Raw genomic sequence first — 26,682 nt, 5'->3', positions numbered from 1 at the left:
AAATATATTTTTTGGTGTTTCTCAGGAAAATAAGAAAAAAGTGAAAACAAGTAAACGTGGGAGTTTTAAAAAATTTTCTTTTACTTCATTGAATATATGGCTATTCTTCATCTCCTTCTATGAGTGCTTGTGAATAACTTCAGCTCCTGAGTAAACACCTTAGAAAACACTTATTGATTAAAGGGATTAGTATCTTTCCTTCCAAGAGGATTTAGGTATTGATTTTTCCAGTACTTCTGTAAGTATCCTTAATGAAAGATATATGAACATGCAAGATTATTCTAATTAACATGTTACATATGTTATATATGTTAATTATAATAATGCTATTTTATAAATATAATAAATGCTAGCACAATATATAAATATATATGTAATCCATAATATCCTTTGCATCACAGATACTTTCATTTGATCACACTTTATCAATTAGGTTGGATTAATACTCACTTTAGCCTTGGTATGATCGGAGTTCCATAATTTATTTTTTAAATAAAATTTTTTCAGATTATAAAAGTAACATGTATATTTATAGAATTTCTCTGGAAAGATAGAACAGGTAATAGTGGTTGCCTTCAAGGAGGAAATGGGATTAGCAGGATACTTCACTGCATACCTTTTTGTATGTTTTGATTTTGAAATAGGTGACTCTATCTTACTCAAAGGTTTTTACTTTTTATATAAAAGTAACATGCCGATTATAGAAAATTTTAAAAACATGGAAAACAACAGACAAGAAAATCAAATTGCCTATACATCTTACTACACAGAGAGAGCCACTATTGACTTTTTGATATATTTCAGTACCATCTTTTTTCTATATACGTTTCTTTATTTAAGAAATTGGAATGAAACATATACACATTTGTTTCCTTGTCCTTTCACACATTATGTTGATATAAAATTTAATGGTAAGACAGCACACTACATGTATATGATCATATATACTAAGTAACAAAAGAAGATTTGAAAGGATAGGACATTTAATTAAATGGATACATAAACCTATTGTCTGAATTCCTAAGTAAGCTTAAAAATAAAACCCAAAGAATCTAGGATCAATATTTGTTTGCCATGTTTGCTACGAACCTCCCTTTACTTCTTTCCACTGAAGAAAAGAAAAGGGGGTAAAAGCCCTCCCAACACTTGTATTATAGCATTGATAGGTAAGGATTTTGACCTATGAGAGCAAAGGTCCAAAGTTCAAACTGCAGAGTAAGTGCTATGAAAACTATGGGTATTCAATAAGTATTGACTAATGGTAATGACAAAGAAGGAAGGTTATTGTGTTTGGGGATAATGGAAAAATACAAAAGATAAGCTGATGCTTCTTTGAGGGAATTACCGTGACAAAAGCATCATTAACGATGTCTTGGGTAGATGGTGACTGGACAGGGCTATTACTACAGTTACAAGTAGGTATGGAACTAGATAACCTTATAACTAATTGGCATTTAGACCGTCTTCAAAATAAATATCTCCCATCTAGACCTAATAGATTGTGCATTGATCAGCAGTCAATAAGGCTGTTAAAGTGATTGGGTTGGTTATACAGTGACTTACTAATTTAGTGCCCAGACAAAGAGTCAGTGGATTACTTTGAACGTTGCTGTGAAACTCAATTTTGATAGCCAAAGAAAAAGATGAACAATGCATGTGTAAAAGAGGGGGAAAGTGTTAATTTGACTTCAGCGTTAACGTATTTATTCCAGGAGGGTAAAATCTCAGCTGACTAAAGTGAAATGCTAGCACAACAGATTACTCACCACTTTTTTCTCTCTACCAGTCACTGGGTTTTGAGGCAAGAGAAAGAGAGAGAGAAAGAAGAATGAATATAACGTGCATGTTTAGGGAGGCAGATTCAGAGAAAGAGAGACCCAAATTCTCAAATCTTAACATCCGGTAGATTATCCTCTGTTTTATTTACAATTGCTTCATCATTTTAAGAGTACCAAATTATGGTGTCTCCCATCTATGGGCTTGCTGCTTCCATAGGAGACTGGAGAATTACTACAAGGGTATCTATCTACTTTAAGTAAGTTCCCTTCAATACCAAGCCTTTGTCCTTGGACTCTCTGTGATCTTTCTGGCAGGGAGTGAATATTTTTTGTGTCTAAATTACCAGTGTTTTATGTAAATCCTTGTAAGTTACATGTAAAAATCATATCCCTGGATTACATTTACTCACACTATAATCTAACCTTCACCAAGTGGCCTGCTCAAGAGTCCATTTTCCACCAAATTAAATCTAAGCCCAAAGACAGTTGAGAATTGAAATAAGCAGCTGAGTGGCAATCTGGAACCTTGTTGCTCAAAAACATATCCTCCATCATTAAACTCCAGACACACTCAGCAGAATAAGTTCATACTGTGAGACACAGGCAAGACTTGAGACTAACTATGCAATCATCTCAGAGTCACCCTGGGGCACACCTCAGTGACCTGTCCTATCTACCACCAATTCATTACATTCTTTTTATCCCCTTGGGCCCCACTTTTTGCCGAATAGGTATAATTACATTCACGTAAAATGTGTTAAGCGAATGTATGATGCAACTCTATTGCCCTAGAGTGCAGAAATTATGTTATTGTTTCCCCCACTGCACTATCTATATATTTAATGAAGGCCCAGGGTATTAACGATTTACATCAAGAATGAATGTGGGGTGCCTGTATGGCTCAGTCAGTTAAGCGTCTGACTCTCAACTTCGGCTCAGGTCATGGTCTCGCGGTTTGTGAGTTTGAACCCCGCATCAGGCTCTGCGTGGAAAATGCGGAGCCTGCTTGGGATTCTCTCTCTCTTCCTCTCTCTGCCCCTTCCCCGCTCTCTTTCTCAAAATAAATAAATAAACTTAAAAAATTAAAAAAAAAAAAAAAAAAAAGAATGCCAATACCCAAAGCTAAAACAGGATTTTAGAATTCGTGTGTTGCTATTCAAAGAAAAGCAACAAACTGACACACTTGATAACATTAGTTCCAAACACAAAAGGAAAGCATCATACCTGCAGAATATATTGTGTGAGGTCAACTGCTTCTTTCTTCTCATGAACAAGTAGAGTTTCTTTGTCTTCTACAGTAATAATATTAATTTCTCCACGACGTACCTCCCTTATGCCCAAAGGGCGTTTTCGAACACAAACTCTGATTTTCTCCATCTCAGTCCAAGGATTCTCTTTCTCTGAGGTGTTCTGTCTGATATATATTTGTAAGTGGGCTTTAAGTTTTAGTAATAGGATGACTACTTAAGAGGTCAAAGTATGAGCACATTTTGTTATTTTGTATATACATTATGCCTAATATATATACACACACCTTATACATATATATTATATATAAAAAACCTCCTCAGTGTCAACACTTTATTTTTTTAAATTTTTTTGTGTTTGTTTATTTTTGAGAGAGAGACAAAGCGTGAGCGGGAGAGGGGCAGAAGTAGGCTCCAGGCTCTGAGTTGTCAGCACAGAGCCTGACGTGGGGATCAAACTCACAGACGGCAAGAACATGACCTGAGCCCAAGTAGGACGTTTAACCTACTGAGCCCCCCAGGCGCCCTGTCACTCTAATATGTAACATCACACGGGGTGCCTGGGTGGCTTAGTGGGTTAAGCAGCCAACTCTTGGTTTCAGTTCAGGTCATGATATCATTTGTGACTTGGAGCCCGCATTGGTCTGTACTCACAGCGTGGAGCCTGCTTCAGATCCTCTGTCTCCCTCTCTCTGGTCCTCCCCCCACCTCGCCAAATAAATAAATGTTAAAAATACATGTAATTTTATACATACTATGTGTACAGAAAGTTCTTTTAATAACTAAATCCTCTTGATTATTTCTATCTCTATCCCTACTCCACCCCATCCTTTATCCTGCCGAAAACAACGAACCAACCCCCAAACCTTAAGAAATGCTTTAGCTTTAAGACTGTGTGTCTGACTTCCAGATGTGGTCTTCCAAAAACTTCTAATGACTTTTTTTCTTTTTCTTTTTTTTTTTTAATCATACCTGGGTTTACTAAATACCTTGAATTAGGTGGTAGGTTTCAATGTACTTTTCCTCTGTTCTTCCCAGGTATATTCTATACCTCCCTTTGTCTTGCTCTTCCTCTTTTTGTCACCTGATGTGTGTTTGTTAGAAGACAATCCTCTATTTTTTTCTTCCCAGGACAATTTTATGACTGGTGCTGCCCACCACTATCACCCTTCTATTCAGACACATTTCTTTTCTGGCTCTGGCTTCAGTGAACTTATCAACCTTAACAGCTAGAATATTTGATGAAATACTCCTTGAGCTAGGGATACAAAATTCATCATTTTACTTGCTGAGCCTAATGGGGGTATATATGCATATCTCTAAGAACTGACCATTTACCTGTAGAAATTCCTCTTAACCTAAGTAACAAGAAAATAAAATTCTTGAAAGCAGTTTACAGGATCAATGCCTTTGGTCTATATACTTTAGAATGTCTTGGCAAGACAAATTATTCCCTTCCTTTACACTTTAGAATTTAATTAATAGCTCCTAAAAACCCTTTTATAATTGATTTTACACAGGATATTTCACTATATAACTGTTTCATATCAATTTCAATTTTCTGAGCCCTCCAACTGGCTGGAAAATTATTTTTTGTCAGGATCTAAAATTAATAAAAAGGAACAAATAAAATTTCTAATATTGTGCATAAAAGATAACTCCAAGCTTTTAAAGCATGCTTTGTTTTTTAACCAACATAGAGCAAATTAAAAAAAAAAAATTTTTTTTTTCAACATTTATTTATTTTTGGGACAGAGAGAGACAGAGCATGAATGGGGGAGGGGCAGAGAGAGAGGGAGACACAGAATCAGAAACAGGCTCCAGGCTCTGAGCCATCAGCCCAGAGCTTGACGCGGGGCTCGAACTCACGGACCGCGAGATTGTGACCTGGCTGAAGTCAAACGCTTAACCGACTGCGCCACCCAGGCGCCCTAGAGCAAATTTTTTTAAATGTACCATTTGGGTACCTGGGTGGCTCAGTCGATTGAGCAGCTGACTCTTGGTTTCTGCTCAGGTCATGATCTCACAGTTCATGGGTTTGAGCCCTGCATCAGGCTCTGAGCTGACAGCACTGAGCTTGCTTGGGATTCTCTCTCTCTCCCTCTCTCTGCCCCTCTGCTGCTTGTGCTCTCTCAAAATAAATAAATAAAATAAAATAAAATAGAATAAAACAAAAATGTACTATTTTGAGGTTAGGTGTGGCAAAATCCTGACAACTAAAAGTGGATGATGGGCATATGGGGGATTCACTGTTCTATTCTCCCTTCTGCATATGCTCAATTTTTTTTTTAACAAGAAAACCGAAATTTTAATGCATTATTTTTTAACAAGGGCCTGTGTCAAAATCTCTAGTTGTTGGGGGATATTAATAACTTAATCATACAAAGTTAACCAAGGGGAACAGAAAATGTCTTTTTAAAAATTGACTAGGGACTGACAGTGTCTGGGTGGCTGTCGGTTGCGCGCCTGACTTTGGCTCAGGTCGTGATCTCGCAGTTCATGAGTTTGAGCCCTGCGTCGGGCTCTGAGCTGTCAGAGCCTGGAGCCTGTTTCAGGTTCTGTGTCTCCCTCCCTCTCTGCCCCTGCCCTGCTCATTCTCTGTCTCTATCAAAAATAAATAAAACATTTAAAAATTTTTTAAAAATTGACTAGGGACTCTAGATGGGTCACATGGTCAAAAACTAGTTTTCAAGTTCAAGGGGCAAAAAGGAATGACTGTTCTCCTAAAATGCTCTGTTTGTTTTTAAATTTTTTTTTAATGTTTATTTTTGAGAGAGAGACAGAGCATGAGTGGGGGAGGAGCAGAGAGGGAGACACAGAATCCAAAGCAGGCTCCAGGCTCTGAGCTGTCAGCACAGAGCCCAACGTAAGTCTTTAACCCACGAACCGTGAGATCATGACCTGAGCCGAAGTCAGACGCTCAACTGACTGAGCCACCCAGGCACCCCTGTTTTTTTAATTTTTGTAATGTTTATTCTTTTTTAAGGGAGAGAGAGACAGAGCTCAAGCAGGGAGGGGCAGAGAGAGAGGGAGACAAAGAATTCGAAGCAGACTCCAGGCTCTGAGCTGTCAGCACGAAGCCCAATGCTGGGCTCAAACTCATGAACTATGAGATCATGACCTGAGCCAAAGATGGATGCTCAACCAATTGAGCCACCCAGGTGCCCCTAAAAGGCTCTGGTTTTTTAATGCCCAGTGTTCCCTAGAAGAAATAAGCTGTATCTATCTGACATGAAAAGAGTTCAGACAGCTGGAGTTAGGCCTATTTAAAATCTTAAATAAGTCAGGGCAACTAGTTTTCTAAATGCATTAAACTTTTATTAAAATTCTGAGACCAGGGGGGCCTGGGTGGTTCAGCTGGTTTAGCATCTGACTCTTGATCTTGGCTCAGATCATGATCTCATGGTTCGTGAGTTTGACCCCTGCATCAGGCTCTGTGCTAACAGCACAGGGCCTGCTTAGGATTCTCTCTCTCCCTTTTTCTCTCTGTCCCTCCTCTGAGTACACACACATACACTCTCTCTCAAAATAAATAAATAAGCTTAAAAAAAAACCTGAGACCAGTAATGTATTCTGAGCTTACTTGATTTGAGGCACCTGAAGAGAATGCTCTTTGGACAAGATGACATCCTAACAGCAAGCCTTAAGTTCATGAGGGAGTTTCTCAGAGTTCTGAAACCCTGACCCCTACTTAGAAACATTTGGGTGAAAAGACAGTATGAGGATTACTGGGTAAAATGTACTTTTTAAAGTCTCTACTTCTCTAATAAAGAGTAGGAAGAGTGATAAAATATAAAATAATGATATATAAAAAGTAAGAAAGCTCAATGGAATAGCTTTTGCTCTGGGTCTGTCATGTATAAACCTCTATAAGAGCACTTATCTCACCGTATGGTTGTTTATATTCCTACTCACCCTGCACCCTAAGAAACTAAGAGCCTCCATATATCCTAATTATCTTTATATCAAGAATCAGGCCTGGAAGAGATGTACTTAATATGAGCCAACTAAATGAAAGAGCCTATTTAAACTAAAATACTCATTTTATCCAAATAAATAATGCAAAGCAGTGTCTTTATTTATAAATAATTCCAACTTAGATCTTTATGTATTGTTCAAAAAAAGACTAACATTCAAGAAAATATCTGTTCTTTCACCTCAGAGCTAACCAATAGGACAGTAATAATCCTGGCTTTGATAGTCATGAACAGTCTAGTTCTCTAACAATTAAAAGAAAAGAGGGACACCTGGGTGGCTCAGTTGGTTAAGTGTGGACTCTTGATTTCAGCTCAGGTCATGATCTCATGGTTTGTGAAATCGAGCCCACACTGGGCTCCATGATGAGTGTGGAGCCTGCTTGGGATTCTCTCTCTCTCCCTCACTCTCTGCCCCACCCCGGCTTGCACGTGCACACATGTGCACAAGCTCTGTCTCTCAAAATAAACCTTAAAAAAAGTTAAAGAGTGCTATATGTTACTCTGTGCTCTGCTAAACCAAATAAAGTTTTCAGAAACACTATAAAATTCATTATGTATTTCAAATTACTATAAGTACTTTTACCTGTAAAATTGGGTCTTCTATTTTCCTTTGGAATAAAAGAACTGGTTGCTTATGAGATTCTCTGAAAGCTTAGCCAATATAAGGCCAGATCTAAATGTATACCTTCTTTTAAGGTATGAATAATAGCTTGAAGGAAGGAAGGAAGAGAAAAAAAGAGAGAAAGAAAAGAAAGGAAAAGGAAAGGAAAAGGAAAAGGAAAAGGAAAAGGAAAAGGAAAAGGAAAAGGAAAAGGAAAAGGAAAAGGAAAAGGAAAAGGAAAAGAAAAGAAAAGAAAAGAAAAGAAAGAAAGAAAGAAAGAAAGAAAGAAAGAAAGAAAGAAAGAAAATGTGGCTTAAGAATGTATTTTGTTGGGGGCACCTGGGTGGCTCAGTCAGTTGGGCGTCCAATTTTGGCTCAGGTCATGATGTCACCGTTGCATGGGTTTGAGCCCCATGTTGGGATCTGTGCTGACAGCTCAGAGCCTGGAGCCTGCTTCAGATTCTGTGTTTCCCTGTCTCTCTGCTCCTCCACCACTCTCACTGTGACTCTCTCCAAAATAAATAAACATTAAAAAAAAAAAAAAAAAAAAAAGAATGTATTTTGTTTCTCTATAACTCCCCATGTGCAACTTTTACAATAACAAAACAACCAAGACATGTTATTTTTAAAAGAATATGTTTTCTATCATACCAATGCTGGTATTAGGGATTAGTCAATATTTTAGCTCTTAGGGACATTTCAACATTTAACTTAAAGCACTAGGTGAAAATAACTTATTGTCACCTTGACTCTCAAAGTTGCAAGTGCATCAATAGTGTCTTACTCTTTTGTAATTACCAAAATCATGTTCTTCCAGGGCTGGAACTGAAGAAAGCACTCAAAATCAGGACCCTATTTCAACGTGTGTAGGTAAGCTAACTGCACCCAAGATCTACTTAATCCAACTACATGCTCTTTGTTTTTAACTAAGCTTTATGTCTCCTGGTTGAAGTGAATTTGATAGCCTTAAAAAAAAAATCCTGTGGAATACACAGACACACACACACACACACACTCTTTCCATTACAGAATGCCAGTTAACTATTTTACCTTCAAAGATGCACTAGATGTATCATGTTACAGTATAATAAACAATAGACATAGGTTTGCTACGGAATAATAGCAGATCCTGGCAAGTAGCAGCTTGAACATAAATGAACAATATCATTTTTCTCCCATCTGGAAAGTCCCAATTCCTCATGAACTTTCCCCCATCAAACTACTTCTATTGTTGCTGCAGAAGTTGTTCACTATAACTTTCTATATCTAAGAAGCTCTCAGTCATGGAGAGGCTTGCCCTTGCCTCTGTCTCCCCCACACCCCCAAAAAAGATAATAAATTATTACCTGATACAGGACTGAGGGATTCCATAGTTATACTGTGAAACATGAGGGACTCTTTGAATAACGGGAATATCATAATCCCCCAGTATTGGAGAAAAGTGATTTGATGAAAAGAGTGAAGTGCTAGTTTCTGTTTGCACATAGGAACCAGCAGCTGTGGCATTCCGAATTCTTGCTTTTGTATGGTGTTGGGAATCAGCCGGCAGCATGCGTTGGAGCACTTTTAGGTAACTAGACTTCTGTTTGTTTACAGAAGAATCTGATAACCTGCACATTTCAAGCCCGTTGTTGCTTGTAGTTCTGTCTTTGTTGTCAGCAGGAGAATCAAAATGCAGTTGTCTGCGAGGGCCAGATCTGGATTCCTGAGGCTTAATGTACAGGCTGTTTGTCTGAAGAGGATGCTCTGGGCTACTGACTGCTTTATCTTCTTCCTGCATAATCTTAATGATTTTGATAAGTTGGAAGAGACGTTTGCGGTCATTCATGTCATGGACTCCCAATCTGGAATAGTCCTTCATTGTAACCTTGGCTAATTCATCTATTTTTTGAAGACCAAGGGCAGTAAAATGAGGATAATACTGTGCAAGTTCAGCTTCACAAAGACATTCATACAACCAAGATGTCATTTTTTGTGAATGAGTTTCTATAACTTCTGAATAGGAAAAGAAAAAAGCCATTCACTTGAAATATTCCTTTAAAAATGAAAATCACAAAACAAACATGCAGAAAATCCATTCTAACATACCAAGTTTTCAATATACATTTTCTTCTGAAATAATTAAACAGCACAGTGCACAAGCAAAGATGCTTATGATGCATTTGTAGTAACAGATGTAATTTATCAAATGGAACTTTAATTGTGTATATACATAGGTACATGCGCACACACACACAAGTCACTTACTTTTTTCTAAGGAGTTCCTTCCAGTCTTGCAATGTCTACTTAACACATGTCACAAACTACTGAAACATTGTTCCCAACCACTGATTGTAGCAAGACTAATTTTAGATGTTCAAGTTAATGTCAAGGCATGTTGCACAACTGTTTCCTATGATTAATGAACAAAGGCTAAGAAGTCCTTCAGAATGGAAAGCAGAATTAAATAGCAAACCACAGAGGATTATAAACTAACATAACTCAGAGGAAATCACATTTGTATCTGCTGGGTACTGGTAAAAGCTAGTTGAATAAAGAGGTAAAAACATCAATTCAGAATCTAATTCAGGGTCTCATCATTCTAAAAGTAAGTAAAGGTAGGTGGTTGTAGATGTCAACTTGTGCAGAATACAAATAAAGTAATTTACCTGAGATTTAAAAAATTGGTCAAGATCTTATAGGGGCATCTGTCTGGCTCAGTTGGTAGAGCACATGACTCTTGACCTTGGGGTTGTGGGTTTGAGCCCCATGCTGTGTGTAGATATTATTTTAAAAAACAGTAATTAGCAAAAAAAAATCAAGTGCTTTAAAAAAATGATTTTATATGGTTGCTGGGGCACCTGGCTGACTCAGTAGGAAGAACATGTGACTCATAATCTCAGGGTTGTGAGTTCATGCCCCATGTGGGTATAGCAATTATTAAAATAAACTTTAAAAAAGGTTTTATATGGTAGAACATTAAAATGCTGAAAAACTTTTAACAGTGAGGTATTTAATACTAACAAATAATGTGTTAATAACACATAATCCACATAATCCTGGTTTATTACTAAAATCAGGATCCTGAGGAATTCTCCACACCACTGTTAGAGAAACAGAGCTCAGGGCCAGGTAATAAAGGTGATTAAATTACAGTGTATAATTAACTTTGGAGGAAATGCTACTTAGGCTACAGAAAAGGCCAAAGAAGCCTAAGTAAGATATCCTAAACTCATCCTGACCTTTTCCATCTGTGGTAGATTTGGGGGAGTCAGGGAAGGCCACAAATTCTTTGCAGGTCCTTTCACATCAAGAGGCAGTGTCTTTTTCCTCCCATTGCATCTAGGTTAGCCTTGTGACTTGTTTTACCTGACAGAATGTGGTAGGGGTGACACTGTGTGACTTCCATACCTAGGCCTCAAGAACCCTTGCAGCTTCTGTTCTCTTGCAACTCTCTGCTGACAGGGGAAGCCCAGCCAATAGTCATCATCAAAGTCAGACATGTGAGAGAAGCCATCTTAGACTATTCTGCCCCAGTGGCACCTCGAAATGACTGCAGCCACACAAGTGACTGGCCCAGTGAGACCAGAATTACCTAGCTAAGCCTAGTCCAAACAGAGGACTCAAAGAACCGTGGGCAAATAGTTGTTTCAAATCATTTAATTTTGGGGTAGTTTACTGCACAGCAGTAGATAACTGTAACCATGTTTCTATGCCTTTTTACATGTTGTATCTTTGCTTGAAATGTTCCCAACCCCCCTGCCTAAAATGAGTTATGCACATCCTTTCAAAATAGCTCAATAGCTCTCTGCCCCACCCTCCCATGATGCCTTCTTTCATTTCTCATCCTCTTCTACCATTTTACCACCAAGTACATTATGCAGTAGCCAAATCAGGCTACCAATCCCTTTACAACTGTTTCTTCTAGCTGGAATATCTGTCTTTCCCAAGAGAAATTCTATTCATATTTTTCTTCTGTGACATATGCCCTAGGCAAGGGATAACTGGTATTTCCTCTGTACTTCAGTAATAATAATAATAATAATAATAATGATAGCAACTAATATTTTTGAGCATTTATTATGTACCAGGCACTGTTCTAAATACCGTTTGTTAATCTTTAATCTTATGAAGTAGATACATGTGTGTCCTTCGGCAAGTTATTTATTTAACATCTATGAAACTCATTTTTCTCAACTGTTAATTTTTTTTTAAGTTTATGTATTTGAGAGAGAGAGAAGCACATGCGTGAGTGGCGGAGGGGCAGAGAGAGAGAATCCCCAGCAGGCTCCACACTGTCAGTGCAGAGTCCAATGTGGGGCTTGAACTCACCACCCGTGAAATCATGATCTGAGCCGAAATCAAGAGTCCGATGCTTAACTGACTGAGCCACCCAGGTGCCCCATCTCAACTGTTAAATAGGAATGTAATAGCCCCTACAGTTCCTAGGATTAGGATTCAATGAGAAAATACTTGGGGCACCTGTGGCTCAGTCAATTGAGTGACCAACTCTTGATTTCTGTTCAGGTCGTGATCCCAGGGTCAAGGGATCAAGTCCCACATCGAGCTCTGTGCTGAGTGTGGAGCCTGCTTAAGATTCTTTCTCTCTCCCCGTCTCCTGCTCGCATGTGAGCATACACTTTGAAAATGAATGAATGAATGAATGAATGAATAAGAAAATACTTGTAAAACTCTCAGCATAATGCCTCATACATACTCAGTGCCCAATAAGTATTGGTAGTTATTACTACTGTGATTTATTTCTATACTACTAACTTCACTTAGCACAGATGCTAGAACAAAATAAGCCTTCAATGTTTTGTTGTGTTTTAAATTACTTCTAAGCAGTTACATTTCCTACTTGGCTCAGCCTAACCCAGAGCAACAGCTTAAGTGCTATGCAGTCTTCAATTTCCACAGGCTGTACAAAATCGTATATTTCACATACTCATTTCCTTGGTGACATACCAAACTCTGCTAACCATGACTTCTACTGCATCCCTTAATCCGTACTTGAAATACTAACATATTCCTCTTACAATGCTTGCATATCCCATAATACCATGGGAGGGGAAGATGCTGGAGATAGTAGTAATCTGAACATGCAGATTAAAGCAGCCACTGGCATGCTTCTGTATTAACTGGCAGCGTGCTGCCTTTCTGAGCCCCACAGTTAGCCTACATTCTTTTATTTTTTGTGTTTTCTTTTTGCAAAGGAAAAAGGTGTTTTCATGAAAGCACAGGGATGGGACCCATGAGCAGAAAGAGCTGCTCTTTTGTTTTAAAAGTAGATATGCTTTTTTGTACCACATTCCATTTTACAAAGGTCCAACCTCCTCTTCCTTCTGGGGTAAACATCAGAATCACCCTAGGAACTTAAAAATATAAAGATAACTGAACCCCATCCCAGATACATAGAAAAAAAAAACAAAAACAAAAACAAAAACAAAAAAACAAACCTCCCAGGCATTGAGGGGGACAAACCTAACAACACTGACAAAGTCCCCCAGGTGACTATGGTTTTAATCCACTGATCTATATTTATCAAAATTACAAACCCAAATACACTGACCCAGCAATTCTACTTTTAGGAACCTATCTTACAGATATTGTGTAGAAGTACAAAGTGACATAGGTACAAAGTTATTCATCACAGCACTTTATATAATAACAAAGAATCAGTATAGGAACTGGTTAATAACAAACCATTAAATGGGATACTGTGAAGCAATTACAGAGCGAAAGTAAACTCTCAATTTATTAGTTACATGTTTATTTAAACATTATTTAAGAGAGAGAGAGAGAGAGAGAGCGAGCAAGCACTCAAGCAGGGGGTAAGGCAGAGAGAGAGGAGAGAGAGAATCCTAAGAAGGCTCTGTGCTGTCAGCTCAGAGCCCGATGCAGGGCTTGATCTCACGAGATGAACAACAACTGAACTGTGAGATCATGACCTGAGCCAAATTCAAAAGCTGTTATGTAATAGTCTCCTTCTAACACTAGCCCTCTACCAACTAGTTCCCCTCCCCCAAGGAGGACTATTATATACCAATAAATTCTGGTATCTATTACCTTTCCTATTGTTATTTCTATTTCATTGCTGTCTCCATCACCCAGAGCAGGACCTCTAGAACAGCTGTTTTTAAAATTTTGAAAGTATGCCATTATATCTTCTTTAAAAAATATATTTCTAGGGGCGCCTGGGTGGCGCAGTCGGTTAAGCGTCCGATTTCAGCCAGGTCACGATCTCGCGGCCCGTGAGTTCGAGCCCCGCGTCGGGCTCTGGGCTGACGGCTCAGAGCCTGGAGCCTGTTTCCGATTCTGTGTCTCCCTCTCTCTCTGCCCCTCCCCCGTTCATGCTCTGTCTCTCTCTGTCCCAAAAATAAATAAAAATGTTGAAAAAATATATATATATTTCTAAATCCATCTACCTTCCTCCCTCCCAGCCTTCTCAAATTGACCTGATACAACTACTTGTTACTATTTTGGTGTTTTTCTCCCTGGCCTTTTTTTTTTTTTTTAATGCATTTTTTAAACATTGTATATAACATTGTACTCACAACTATATTATAATCCACTTTTTAAATCTATTTACATAAGCATTTTCATATGCTGTTTGTTACAGCCATTAAAAAAATTCACACAATTATAAATAATGTTTGCTGAATACATGAATTACCCCAGGGAGATAAGATTTCTCTCTCCAAACTCCTATAGTGTTTTGACTGTAAAACTGATAGGGCACTTATTACAGACTCATATATTTTTTAAATTTATTGCCGGCCTTGTTCCAGAGATGACGTAAGGTGGCTCTGCCTTATACTATAATGTGAATTCTTCAAGAGAAAAGCAGTATGATCTGCTCAGTCTAGCATTTGAGCTAGAAAGGTGCGTAACCAGTATTTGTCGAACGAACACAATCTGCTTAGACAGGACAAAGAACAAAAAGTTTCACCATTTCTATTTTTTAACCAAGGCAACTAAAGGATTACAAGATTGCCTGGGGGCACCTGGGGGGCTCAGTCAGTTAAGCATATGACTTCAGGTCCTGATCTCACAGTTTGTGGGTTGGGGCCTGCTGACAGTGCGGAGCCTGGAGCCTGCTTCAGATTCTGTGTCTCCTTTCTCTCTGTCCCTCCCCCACTCAAGCTCTCACGCTCTCTCTCTCTCAAAAATAAATAAAACATTAAAAAAAAAAAAAAAGAATGTATGAAACTTATGTTGTTGGAGCCATTTTCTCTGTTTCCTAAATCTACAAGTCCCATCACCCAAAGTAATGGAGACAACCTCAGAGTCCTTAAAAACTAGAAAAGCCTGATACAATATATTTACCAACGTCACCTTTGCACTTAATATAGTTCAAAAAAAATTTTTATGTAATAAGGCTAATCACATTTTTTCAGCAGATAGTGCACAGTCATACTACTTTGATGATCTGATTAAACTAAAATTTATTGAGTTATATTTTAAAATGTATTGAGTTATATTTTATGCAAAGAATTATGCCTAAGTCCTTTACACAAACTATTCTATTCATCTGGCTAAATCTGAATCCCATTTAAAAATTAAAAAAAATTAGGGCACCTGGGTGGCTCAGTCGGTTGGTCATCCAACTTCAGCTCAGGTCATGATCTCATGATCTGCGAGTTCGAGCCCCGCGGCGGGCTCTGTGCTGACAGCTGGGAGCCTGGAGCCTGCTTCGGATTCTGTGTTTCCCTCTCTCTCTGTCCCTGCCCCCCTCTGTCTCTGTCAAAAATAAAATAAACATTTAAAAAAATTTTTTTTAATGTAATTTTTTATATTTATTTGTTTTGGGGAGAGCACAAGCGGGGAAGGGGCAGACAGAGGGGGACAGAGGGTCTGAAGTGGGCTCTGCGCTAACAGGCTGACAGCAATGAGCCCAATGTGGGGCTCGAACTCACAAACTGTGAGATCATGACCTGAGCCAAGGTCAGATGCTCAACCAGCTAAGGCCACCCAGGCGCCCCAATGTTTGTTTATTTTTGAGAGAGAGACAGAGTGAGAAGGGGGGAGGGGCAGAGAAAGAGGGAGACACAGAATCTGAAATGGGCTCCAGGCTCTGAGCCGTCAGCACAGAGCTGGATATGAGGCTTGAAATCACAAACCATGAGATCATGACCTGAGCCAAGTCAGACACTTAACCAACTAAGCCACCCAGGCGCCACCAGAATTTCATTCTTAAAAACCTGTTGGAGGGGTGCCTGAGTGGCTCAGTTGGTTAAGCATATAACTCTTAATTTCAGATCAGGTCATGATCTCATAGTTCAGGAGATGGAGCCCTGTGTTCGATTCTGTGCTGACAGCACGGAGCCTGCTTGGGATCCTCTCTCCCTCTCTCTCTGCCCCTCCCCTGCTCACATGCTTGCTTGCTCTCAAAATAAATAAAACATTTTAAAAAACATCTTGGAGTGAACCCCTAAAATAATGTTTATTGGTTGTCATTTTATTTTTAAGTTTATTTATTTTGAGAGAGAGAGAGAGAGAGAGCGTGCCCTGGGGAGAGGCAGAAAGAGAGGGAGAGAGAGAATCCCAAGCAGGCTCTGCACTGTCAGCACAGACCCTGATGTAGGGCTCGATCCCAAACTGTGAGATCATGACCTGAGCCAAGATCAAGAGCTGGACACTTACCCAACTGAGCCACCCAGGCATCCCGGTTGTCATCTTAAGTTGACAATACTAATGCAAATGTAAATTACTCTTAAAATCATGTTTTATTCAAATTGTATTATTGGGTTTATCTTTCAGTGGTTAAATAAGATGAGAGCAAAGGATCATTTTAAAAGTACGCTCCTCAGCACCTGATTAGATAATTAGGGAGAACAAAAAAGTCCAACACTGGTGGTCTGTTAACAAGATAACCTGGGTTGTAAGTTGTAGTAGTTTCCCAGACAAAGGCTATAACCTACGAGTAGCAATAGGTCTCCCTTAGAAGGGGTGGAGGGTGGGGGGAAGAAACTACACTAAACTAATTTTTCTACAAATTTATTTAAGTACGTTGGGATTCAAGCTGCCAAAATATCACTGTAATGAACTTTATTTTTCTGTACCCCAGGATTTTTGCTCTAGATTTCTTTAGGCAGGCTTACCAGGATAATGACCCTTCTCTTTACACCCATCCATAAATGCATGTTTTTACTTTTGATATTTTCTCTGTAGTTATTTTATTGTAGAACATCCCTTCATCCTTCTTAGAAATGTTAGCTATAATAAAATAGTGACATGCCCACTTTGTCAGTGGATTTAGAAGGAACTAATACTAAAGCACTGGTATAACACATCATGGACATCCCATAAACATGGATCTTAAAACTACTACCACCACCACCAAACATATTTTTATTCTGTAGGGAGAAAACTGAACAGAGAGCAAAACATTCACATTGTTTCTTCTTTTCTATTTTAAGATGTCAAATAAGACTTTTATTTTAAACGGGCTAGTAGACCATCAAAGAGTTTGTTTAGTAGTAAATAATATAGCAGAAAATAACTGGATTAGGTATCAAAAAAATCCAGGATCCAGTCAAGCTCTGCCAAGAATCAGACGCGACATGTGATTAAATTATTTAATGTCTCTGGGCCTCAGCTTCTTCAACTAAAATAATTGGTATTGACAGGTATTGACAGTACAATTAGATATATTAAAATACTCTCTACGTGTATGGATTGTATAGCAGGCAGATTCTGTAAAGCACCTACTAACTGCTTGGCAAATTTCAAGCACAGTAATCTACCCACAGCATTTTAAAATATTACGAAAAATTCCTAATATCCCAAAAGTGAATAGAATTGTACCATAAACCCTCACATTAACTACCCCTAGATTCTTCAATTATCAAAATTTGCCATACTTGCTTCTTCTTTTCTTTATTTCCTTTGCTAAAATATCTTAAAAAATATATTTTAGTTTTTTTAGTATTTGTTTTTGAGAGAGAGACACAGTGTGGGTGGGGGAGGTATAGAAAGAGAGGGAGACCAGAATCTGAAGCAGGCTCCAGGCTCTGAGCTGTCAGCACAGAGCCCGAGATGGGGCTTGAACTCACAGACCGTGAGATAATGACCTGAGCTGAAGTCAGATGCTTAACCCACTGAACCACCCAGGTGCCCCTCCCAAATTTTTTTAATGTTTATTTTTGAGAGAGAGAGAGAGAGAGAGAGAAAGAGAGAGCGAGCAGGGGAGGGGCAGACAGAGAGACACAGAACCCGAAGCAGGCTCCAGGCACGGAGCTGTCAGCACAGAGTCCAATGAACGGCTAGAACTCACAAACCACAAGATCATGACCTAAGCTTAACCAACTGAGCCACTCGGGTGCCCCCCACTGTGGTTTTGATTTACATTTTCCTGATGATGAGTGATGCTAAGCATCTTTTCATGTACCTGTTGGCCATCTGTAGGTCTTTGGAAAAATGGCTATTCAGATCCTCTGCTTATTTTTGTTTTCAGATTATTTACTTTGCTATTGAGTTATAGGGATATATATATATATATATATATATATATATATATATTCTAGGTATTAACCCTTTATCAGATATACGATTTACAAATATTTTCTCCCATTCAGTAGGCTGCCTTTTCATTTTATTGATGGTTTCTTCTGACATATAGAAGCTTTTTAGTGTGATGCAGTTCTGCTTTATTTTTGCTTTTGTTGCCTTTGCTTTTAGTGTCAAATCCAAAAAATCATTGCCAGAACTGGTGTCAAAGAGCTTACCACTTACGTTTTCTCCTAGAAGTTTTATGGTTTCAGCTCTTACTTTCAGACTTTAATCCATTTTGAGTTAATGTTTGTGTATTTGCATGTTGCTGTCCAGTTTTCCCAACAATAAAGTATTTAAACATATATTTTTAAAAATATCTTTTTACAAAAATATTTTTGTTTAACTCAATCCAAACAAAGTGCACACATTTGGTTGTCATGTCTCTTAAATCTTTTTTCTTACAGAGCAATACCCCATCATTTCTTTTTTCCCTTTCTACTCCAATGACTTTTTGCAGAAACCAAGTATGTTCCAAGTATGTGACATCCTTATACTAAAAAATAAAAAAATAATAATAATAATCACTCATTATTCATCTGACATTCAAATTTAACTAGGTGTCCTGTTGTGTTTTGGCCTAATCTCACAACCCAATATTAGAATCAAGTTCTACATTTTGGGCAAAAATACTTCATAGGTGTTACTATGCACTTTAAAATACATCATATTAGGGGGCACCTGGGTGGCTCAGTTGGTTGAGCATCTGACTTTGGCTCAGGTCATGCTCTCACAGTTCATGGGTTTCAGCCCTGCATCAGGCTCTGTGCTCACTGCTTGCTCAGAGCCTAGAGCCTGGAGCCTGCTTTGGATTCTGTGTCTTCTTCTTTCTCTGCCCCTCCCCTGCTCACGCTTTGTCTCACTCTGTTTCTCAAAAATAAATAAATGTAAAAAAAAAAAAAAAATTAAAAAAAAACCATATCAGAATATATGCAAATGTCTGCTAGATTTGCAGGCTGATTCCTTCATTGTAAAGTTTTCTCATCAGCCAATCAATCCAATAGTTTCATCCAATGATTGCTACCTGCCTCAATTATTTCATTAGGGGTTGCAAAATGGTAATTTTGAGAATATATCATTGTTGGTGGAATTTTCTTGTAAAGAAAAACTTTCAGTTAACAACTAGGGCTATTTGATCATCCAGAGTAAAGTTTGTACATAGAAGGCAGCAATAAAGGTATTCTTTCCTTTTAATTTCCAATTTTCAGAGTAAGAAGTAATGCCCTATTTTATTTTTTTAATGTCTATTTATTTTATTTTGAGAAAAAGAGGGATAGAGAGTGAGCAGGGGAGGGGCAGAGATAGAGGGAAAGAGAATCCTAAGCAGGCTCCGCAGTGTCAGCATGGAGCCTCATGCAGGGCTCCAACCCATGAACCATAAAATTATGACCTGAGCCTAAACCAACAGTCGGACACTTAACCATCTGAGCCACCTAGGCACACCTGCCCTAGTTGTTTTGGATGGTATCTAATGAGTTCCTTTAGGATTTGGGTTTTGCCTTTTTTTTGGGTGGGGGGTGCTTTTTAAAAAATCACTATTAACTCATGTTTTGGTTTTTTAAATATATATTCTGTGTTTCAATTAATGTCTGACAGTTTCATCTTGTATTATTTTCTGACCAAAACCTAAAATCAGCTTTCCTCCAAGAAACACGTCTCAGAAGTAGCTGCCCATTGTCCCATGTCCAGCTAAAGATTATGCGTTTCCAGCAAGTCTTAAGCACAGAGGGTCTGAGCATTAGGGAAAGATCAGGAATAGCTGTATACAGCCACAACTAATCCAAAATGGTCGCTACTTACTTTATGTTTGAGTTACTGAATATTTTCCCTAGGTTAATTTTCAACTTCAATGTCAACTCCTAACAATTGGTTTTGGCTTTTGGAAGTATTTATTAAGAAGGATTCTGAGCAGGGATACCTGGGGGGCTCAGTTGGTTAAGTTTCCATTTTCAGCTCAAGTTATGATCTCACGGTTTGTGAGTCTGAGCCCCGCATGGGGCTCTCTGTCAGCACAGAGCCTGTTTTAGATCTTCTGTCTCCCTCTCTCTCTCTGCTCCTACCCTACTCTCTCAAAAATAAACATTTAAAAACAAAAACAATACAAAAAAGACAGATTTTGAGCATTTAAAACCATTAATTGAATACAGGATGAAAATTGGGGTAGGGGATGGTGTCAAGTCATTTCCATGACTTCTTTCCATGTTTCTTGTGCTCCAAATATATTGGAGTTAAGAATTTACCACTGACACCTTTGTCACACTGTGACTATAAGGATGTAAATAAAGATGACAGGATATAATAACCATGAAGCAGTAAAACAATCAAATGGAATATAAGATCAAAATCTGGGTAAATTAAGCATTTCAATATTTTAAGAAATTTGTCTAGGGTGCCTGGGTGGCTCAGTTGGTTAAGGGTCCAGCTCTTGATTTTGGCTCAGGTCATGATCTTGTGGTTCATGAGTTCGAGCCCCATATTGGCCTCCATGCTAAGCAGGTGCAAAGCCTGCTTAGGATTCTGTCTCCCCCTCTCTCTGCCCCTCCCCTGCTTACTCTCTTCCAAAATAAATAAAAGTAAACTAAAAAAAAAAAAAAAATGCAGAACATTTTTATTACTCTCAAAAGACTCCTCATGTCTCTTTGCATTCCTTTCTTTTCTCTGCCCCTGGCCCTAGGCAACCACTGATCTGCTGTCATTATATATTAGTTTGTATTTTCTGAAGTCTTCTATAAATGGGATTGTAAAATACAGTCTTTTTTTGTATCTAGCTTTTTTCATTTAGTATAATGATGTTGAGATTTATCTGTGGTGCACAGATCACTCCCTCATTTTACTTAGAAGACTAGAATGATACAGAGAATAGCCCATAGTAATATAGCTCTCAAGTAACAGTTCTAAGATTGGAACTTAGGTCTTCTCATGGCTAGTCCCATGTTCTTTCCACTATTCCATTCTGCCTCCTTCACAAGTAGTGGCAAAGACAGACACACTGCCATCCCCCCATGACAGACCCACTATCTACACTGCTCAGTAGACTGGCAGCTTCCTGCATCGGTGCTGCAGCACAACACAGCTCAGCTCACAGCTGCCACCACCATGAAAATGCCCTGCAAATCAGTGAAATCAATATGGGGTCAGATGACAGGTTTTTGTATGTAGGGCCCACTCACATTCAATGTCACAAGTATGCAGAGTTCTCCCCTGTGACACCCAGGATCTACTGGGTCTCAGCTGTTGGGGTAACAATCAGAAATAGTCTTGGAAGAAATCCAAGAAATTCAAACTTTCTTATCCTGGTGTTAGAGAAAATCAACTGGAAGGGGAATACATGTAACTTTATATACAATTAAGGAAGTTTATTCACATTCCAGGATGTGGATAAGATCCAACTATTTAACATACCCTCTCAAACTTTCCATTCATCTACCTGAACTATGTAACTTTATCCACCTAAATTGCCTGAAACTGAACTTGGTATCATATTAACTCAGTCATCTAGCTGCGTAAACTGGACAAAGTCAGTTTCTCTGAGTTTCATTCCCCTCTCTTAAAGGATGCAGTAAGATATTTATGTAAAACAAATTTGAAAACTATAAAGTACTCCATAAGGATGGGGCCATGCTCTCTTACTCAGCACTGGTCACTATGCCTGGCATGTAGAAAAGTGTTGGCCACCTGACTTAGATACAAATAGATGCACTGTATGAAGACTTTTAACATGGTTACAAGATAATTTCTATTATTTGGTCAAAACCTGAATATGTAACATAGAATCAAAAGGTAAGGAATTAGAGTTACTAAAGTAGACATATTATATTTGCAAAATACTATGTGTAGGCTTCTATTCAAACTATTTCATCAATGACAATTGTACAAGTACTTTGCTCTCCACTGAAATAGTTAACATAAATGTCTGATTACATATACAACAGGGAAATATTAGATGATGCTATATATTGAAAGATCAATACTTGATACAAATAAACATGTGTATGTGTGGTCTTATTTGATTTTTCTTTTAATCAACTTTCCTTATATATAATAAACTAGATCCATTTTAGGAGTATAGTTCTATGAATTATGACAAATATATATCCATGTAATCACTATATCAGTCAAAATACAATCAATACAGTCCCATCAATCACCTACTCAAAGTTCCTAAACACCCTTGGCTGTCAATCCTCTCTTCCACCCTGGGCCCAAGGTAACCATTAACCTGCTTTCTGTCTCATAGATGACTCATATTTTCTAGAATGTCACATAAAATAAAATCACATAATGTCATTGTTATTTTAAATCCATGTAACATATACAAATAAGAGATTTTCAACTGTGTGATTTTTATTTCTTAGGCCTTTGGAATAAAGTTAAAATACCGGTTTTCATAAGTTTTTTCACTGACCTAGATGACATAAAAGAAGAAATTGCTTAAATTAGTCTAATTTTTTTTAAGTTTATTTTGAGAGAGAGAGCACACATGCAAGCAGGGGAAGGGCAAAGAGGGAGGGAGAGAGGGGATCCCAGGCAGGCTCTGCACTGCAGCAAGGAGCCCTAGAGCCCTATGTGGGGCCTGATCTAACGAACCATGAGATCATGACCTGAGCCAAAACCAAGAGTCAGACACCTAACCAACTGAGCCACACAGGCGGCCCCATCAGTCTAATTTTTTAAAGTCAACCTGAGAAAAACATATAGTATCAATGACTTGGGGAAAATATTACCTATTAGAAAATAAGCAATCCCATGGGTAAATAGAATATTTATGCTAAAAGAGTTCTGTGTTCCACCTCTAGGGGGAGACAACTGAGTAACATTAGCCCAGGGGCAGGTATTATAATTTCAAAAAACTTGAAGAACATATCAGAATCCACTGTCGTCTGCTTGTAGAATTGTCAAGATTATTCAATACGTCTAATAAAAGTTTCGATCACTGGGGCGCCAGGGTGGCTCAGTCAGTTTGGTGTCCGACTTCGGCTCAGGTCATGATCTCATGGTTTGTGGTCGTGGGTTCAAGCCCCACATCGGGCTTTGTGCTGACAGCTCAGAGCCTGAGGCCTGCTTTGGATTCTGTGTCTCCCTCTCTCTGTCCCTACCCTGGTTGTGTTCTGTCTCAAAAATAAGTAAATATTAAAAATGTTTTTTTTAATTTTGATCACTATAAAAAAGTAGAAAACCTAAATGTAATATCTATGTATTCCTTGCCAATCAGAAAAACTAGGGGAAAATGGTCCAAGTTCAAAAGCATAGAAGTTATTTTTAGCTTCTCAAATTAATGTGACATCCCAAATACTTGATTATCAAAAAAGAAACAGGAAAAAAGGGTCAATAAATCCCTCTAGGACATCATTAAACTCTAACAACTTTATTAAGATATAATTCACATACCATAAAACTCACCCACTTAAAGAGTACAATTCAACAGTTTTTAGTATATTCAGAGTTGTACAACCATCATCAAAATCCAATTTTAGAACATTTTTATCACTCTAAGAAGAAACCTCATACCATTAAATTTTAGATGTTACACTAACATCTGAAAGGGAAAAGCAGGGCGCCTGAGTGGCTCAGTTGGTTAAGCATCCAATTCTTGGTTTCAGTTCAGGTCATGATCTCACAACTCCTGCATTCAAGCCTCGCATCTGGCTCTGCGTTGATAGAACTGAGCTTGCTTGGGATTCTGTCTCCCTCTCTCTCTGCCCCTCCCCCTGCTCATGCTGTCTCTCAAAAATAAATAAATATTCAAAAATAAATAAATAGTTAAAAAATAAATGGGAAAAGCTCTTCCCCTAAAGCATTCATTTCTAAAGTTATCAAAACCAAAATTAACCACAGAAGAAAATGATAAAATGTATTGAAATTTTCTATAGAAATTTGAGCTGTCGGGGTGTTTGGCTGGCTTAGACAGTAGGGCGTGTGACTTTTTTTTTTGTTGTTGTTGTTAATGCTTATTATTGAGAGACAGACACAGAGCATTAGCAGAGAAGAGGAGAGAGACACAGAATCTGAAGCAGGCTCCAGGCTCTGAGCTGTCAGCACAGAGCCCCACATGGGGCTCAAACTCACAAACTGCGAGATCATGACCTGAGCTGAGGTCGGACACAACCAACTGAGCCACCCAGGCACCCCAGAGCATGCAACTCCTGATCTTGAGGTCATGAGTTAAAGCCCCATGTTGGGTAGAGAGTTTACTTAAAAATAAAACTAAATTAAATTTTAAAAAATGTGAGCTGTGGTTAAGAGTTGCCAAGAATGCACATGCTGGGGGTGCCTGGCTGGCTCAGTTGGTACAGCATGTGACTCTCAATCTCAGGGTCCTGAGTTCAAGCCCCACAGTGGGCATAAAGTCTACTTTGAAAAAAAAAAATGCACATGCTGAACACTTTTTTAGACTCTTCAAGCAGAGAACAAAAATCTCAGAGCTTTACTTGGATAAATGAAAAAGGCATAAGGAGGGGGTGCCTGGGTGGGCTCAGTCAGTTGTGCATCCAACTGCAGCTCAGGTCATGATCTCAAAGCTGGAGAATTTGAGCCCTGCATCAGGATCAGTGCTGTCAGTGCAGACCCTGCTAAGATCCTCTGTCCCCCTCTCTGACCCTCCCCTGCTCGCACTCTCTCAAAAATAAATAAAACATTTTCAAAAATTAAAAACAAAAAAGAAGGGCATAAGGAACACGTTCTAGGTGGGTGTGGTGGCCATAGTTTTTAAAAAGTAATTACAGCAGCGCTTGACTAGCTCAGTCAATAGAACATGTGACTCTTGAGCTCTGGGTTGTAACTTTGTAAGTTTGAGCCCCATGTGGGTGTAGAGATTATTTAAAAACAAAATATATTAAAAAAAAAAAAGTAACTCAATATAAGCTTAATAATGGATAAACCAAAACCTACCTCATTTTGTTAAGATGTTTAGGAACTCTATCCATATTTATTTTAAATAAAATAAACCTGCCTGTTTAGAAAAAGAAAAAAAGCCTGACTCACTTGTACATGGACTTCATAGTATCAAATAATACTTTTTTATAATGATTAAATAATAATAATTAATGATTTATTTCTATTATAAAAAATACAGTGAAGGGGTGCCTGGGTGACTCAGTTGGTTAAGCGTCGGACCCTTGATTTTGGCTGTCACCATCTCACAGTTAGTTGGATGAGTCCTGTGTCAGGCTCAGTGCTGACAGTGTGGAACCTGCTTAGGACTCTCTTGCTCTCCCTCCTCTCCTTCTACCCCTCTTCCCTTTTGCTCTCTCTCTCTCTCTCTCTCTCAAAATAACTAAATAAACAAACCAAAAAAAATACAGTGAAGAGGAAAATAAAATGTGGCTTTGGGTAGCTTTTACAGTAGCTGAAAACATTTGTGTGTTCACAGCCTTTTTAAAAGAAAAGTATTCAAATTGATTACAGAAAAATTCATGTTCCCAAATTAAAAAAAAAACTCCCCAACAATAAAATTTCAAATTATTTATGCTGAGCAACTCCTGAAACAACTAAGAGCTCATAAGTGCCAGAAATATCCAGATCATTTGTGAGGCAGTTAAAAAAACACAGCCACAGTAAACAGAACTTAAATGTAATCCTATACAGAACCTGACAAACATAACTTACAAAGTTCTTTAAATGACCATTAAATTTTTTTTAACGTTTACTTATTTCTTCTGAGGGAGACAGAGAGTGAGAAAGGCAGAGAATCCCAAGCAGGCTCCATGCTGTCACACAGAGCCCGACACGGGTCTCGATTCCCTGAACAGTGAAACCTTGACCTGAGTGGAAACCAGGAGTCAGACACTTAACTGAGCCACCCAGGTGCCTGAATGACCATTAAATTATCAGTAAATATTTCTGTATGGAAAAACTTTTAAAAAGGCTCCTTTAGCAAGTTACACATATGAAATATGAAAAGATAATATTTTTAAATATCATTCTATTCTATTAAAGTCCTTTAAAAAATTTTTTTAATGTTTATTTATTTTTGAGAGAGAGAGACAGAGCACGAGTGAAGGAAGGGCAGAGAGAGAGGGAAACACAGAATCCAAAGCAGGCTCCAGGGTCTGAGCTGTCAGCACAGACCCCAACGTGGGGCTCAAACTCAAGAACCATGAGCTCATGACCTGAGCTGAAGTCAGACAACTCAACTGACTGAGCCACCCAGGCATCCCAGTCCTTTTTTATCTTTCTATTACAGAAAATGTTCTTAATGAAGTGAAATGGCAGAGAACATACAGTTCTTGAGAAAAAGAAAATAGGGGGGCAGTGAAGCAGGTCATCTTCACCAAGAGAAAAAAAAGTGTGGAAGAAGAGAATACAGTAAATTAGAGAAGGCAAAGCTATGGAGAACTTTCAGAGTCAAGAATCATGGGGCTAAGTCAGTTATGCTGAAAAACAGTTTGACATTATCTTATGAAGCTGAGTCTTCATATATTATACAACCAAGCAACTCATCTCCTCGGTATATACCCTACGAAACTTCTGCACATGCTTCAGGAGGCACATAGAAATATGTGCATAGCAGCACTCTTCACAAGAACCAAAAGCTGAAAATAATCTGA

General features: G+C 38.4%; 1 protein-coding gene across 5 annotated transcripts in view; it reads right to left on the bottom strand.

Moving 5' to 3' along the window:
• Positions 1-26,682, bottom strand: part of KIF24 (kinesin family member 24) — a 75,908-nt gene that overhangs the window by 41,236 nt on the left and 7,990 nt on the right. For all 5 annotated transcript variants that reach the window (XM_047829325.1, XM_047829328.1, XM_047829327.1 and 2 more), the window contains exons 2-3: positions 8,950-9,598; positions 3,003-3,192 (exon numbers count right to left, since the gene is read on the bottom strand). In XM_047829325.1, the coding sequence (XP_047685281.1) occupies positions 3,003-3,192; positions 8,950-9,572 (813 nt within the window). In that variant the 5' untranslated portion in view covers positions 9,573-9,598. The remainder of the gene's footprint in view (positions 1-3,002; positions 3,193-8,949; positions 9,599-26,682) is intronic.

The sequence above is a fragment of the Prionailurus viverrinus genome, chromosome D4 (genome assembly GCF_022837055.1).
Source record: "Prionailurus viverrinus isolate Anna chromosome D4, UM_Priviv_1.0, whole genome shotgun sequence".
NCBI classification, from domain to species: Eukaryota; Metazoa; Chordata; class Mammalia; order Carnivora; family Felidae; genus Prionailurus; species Prionailurus viverrinus.
This window is presented reverse-complemented; position numbering and strand designations above follow the sequence as displayed.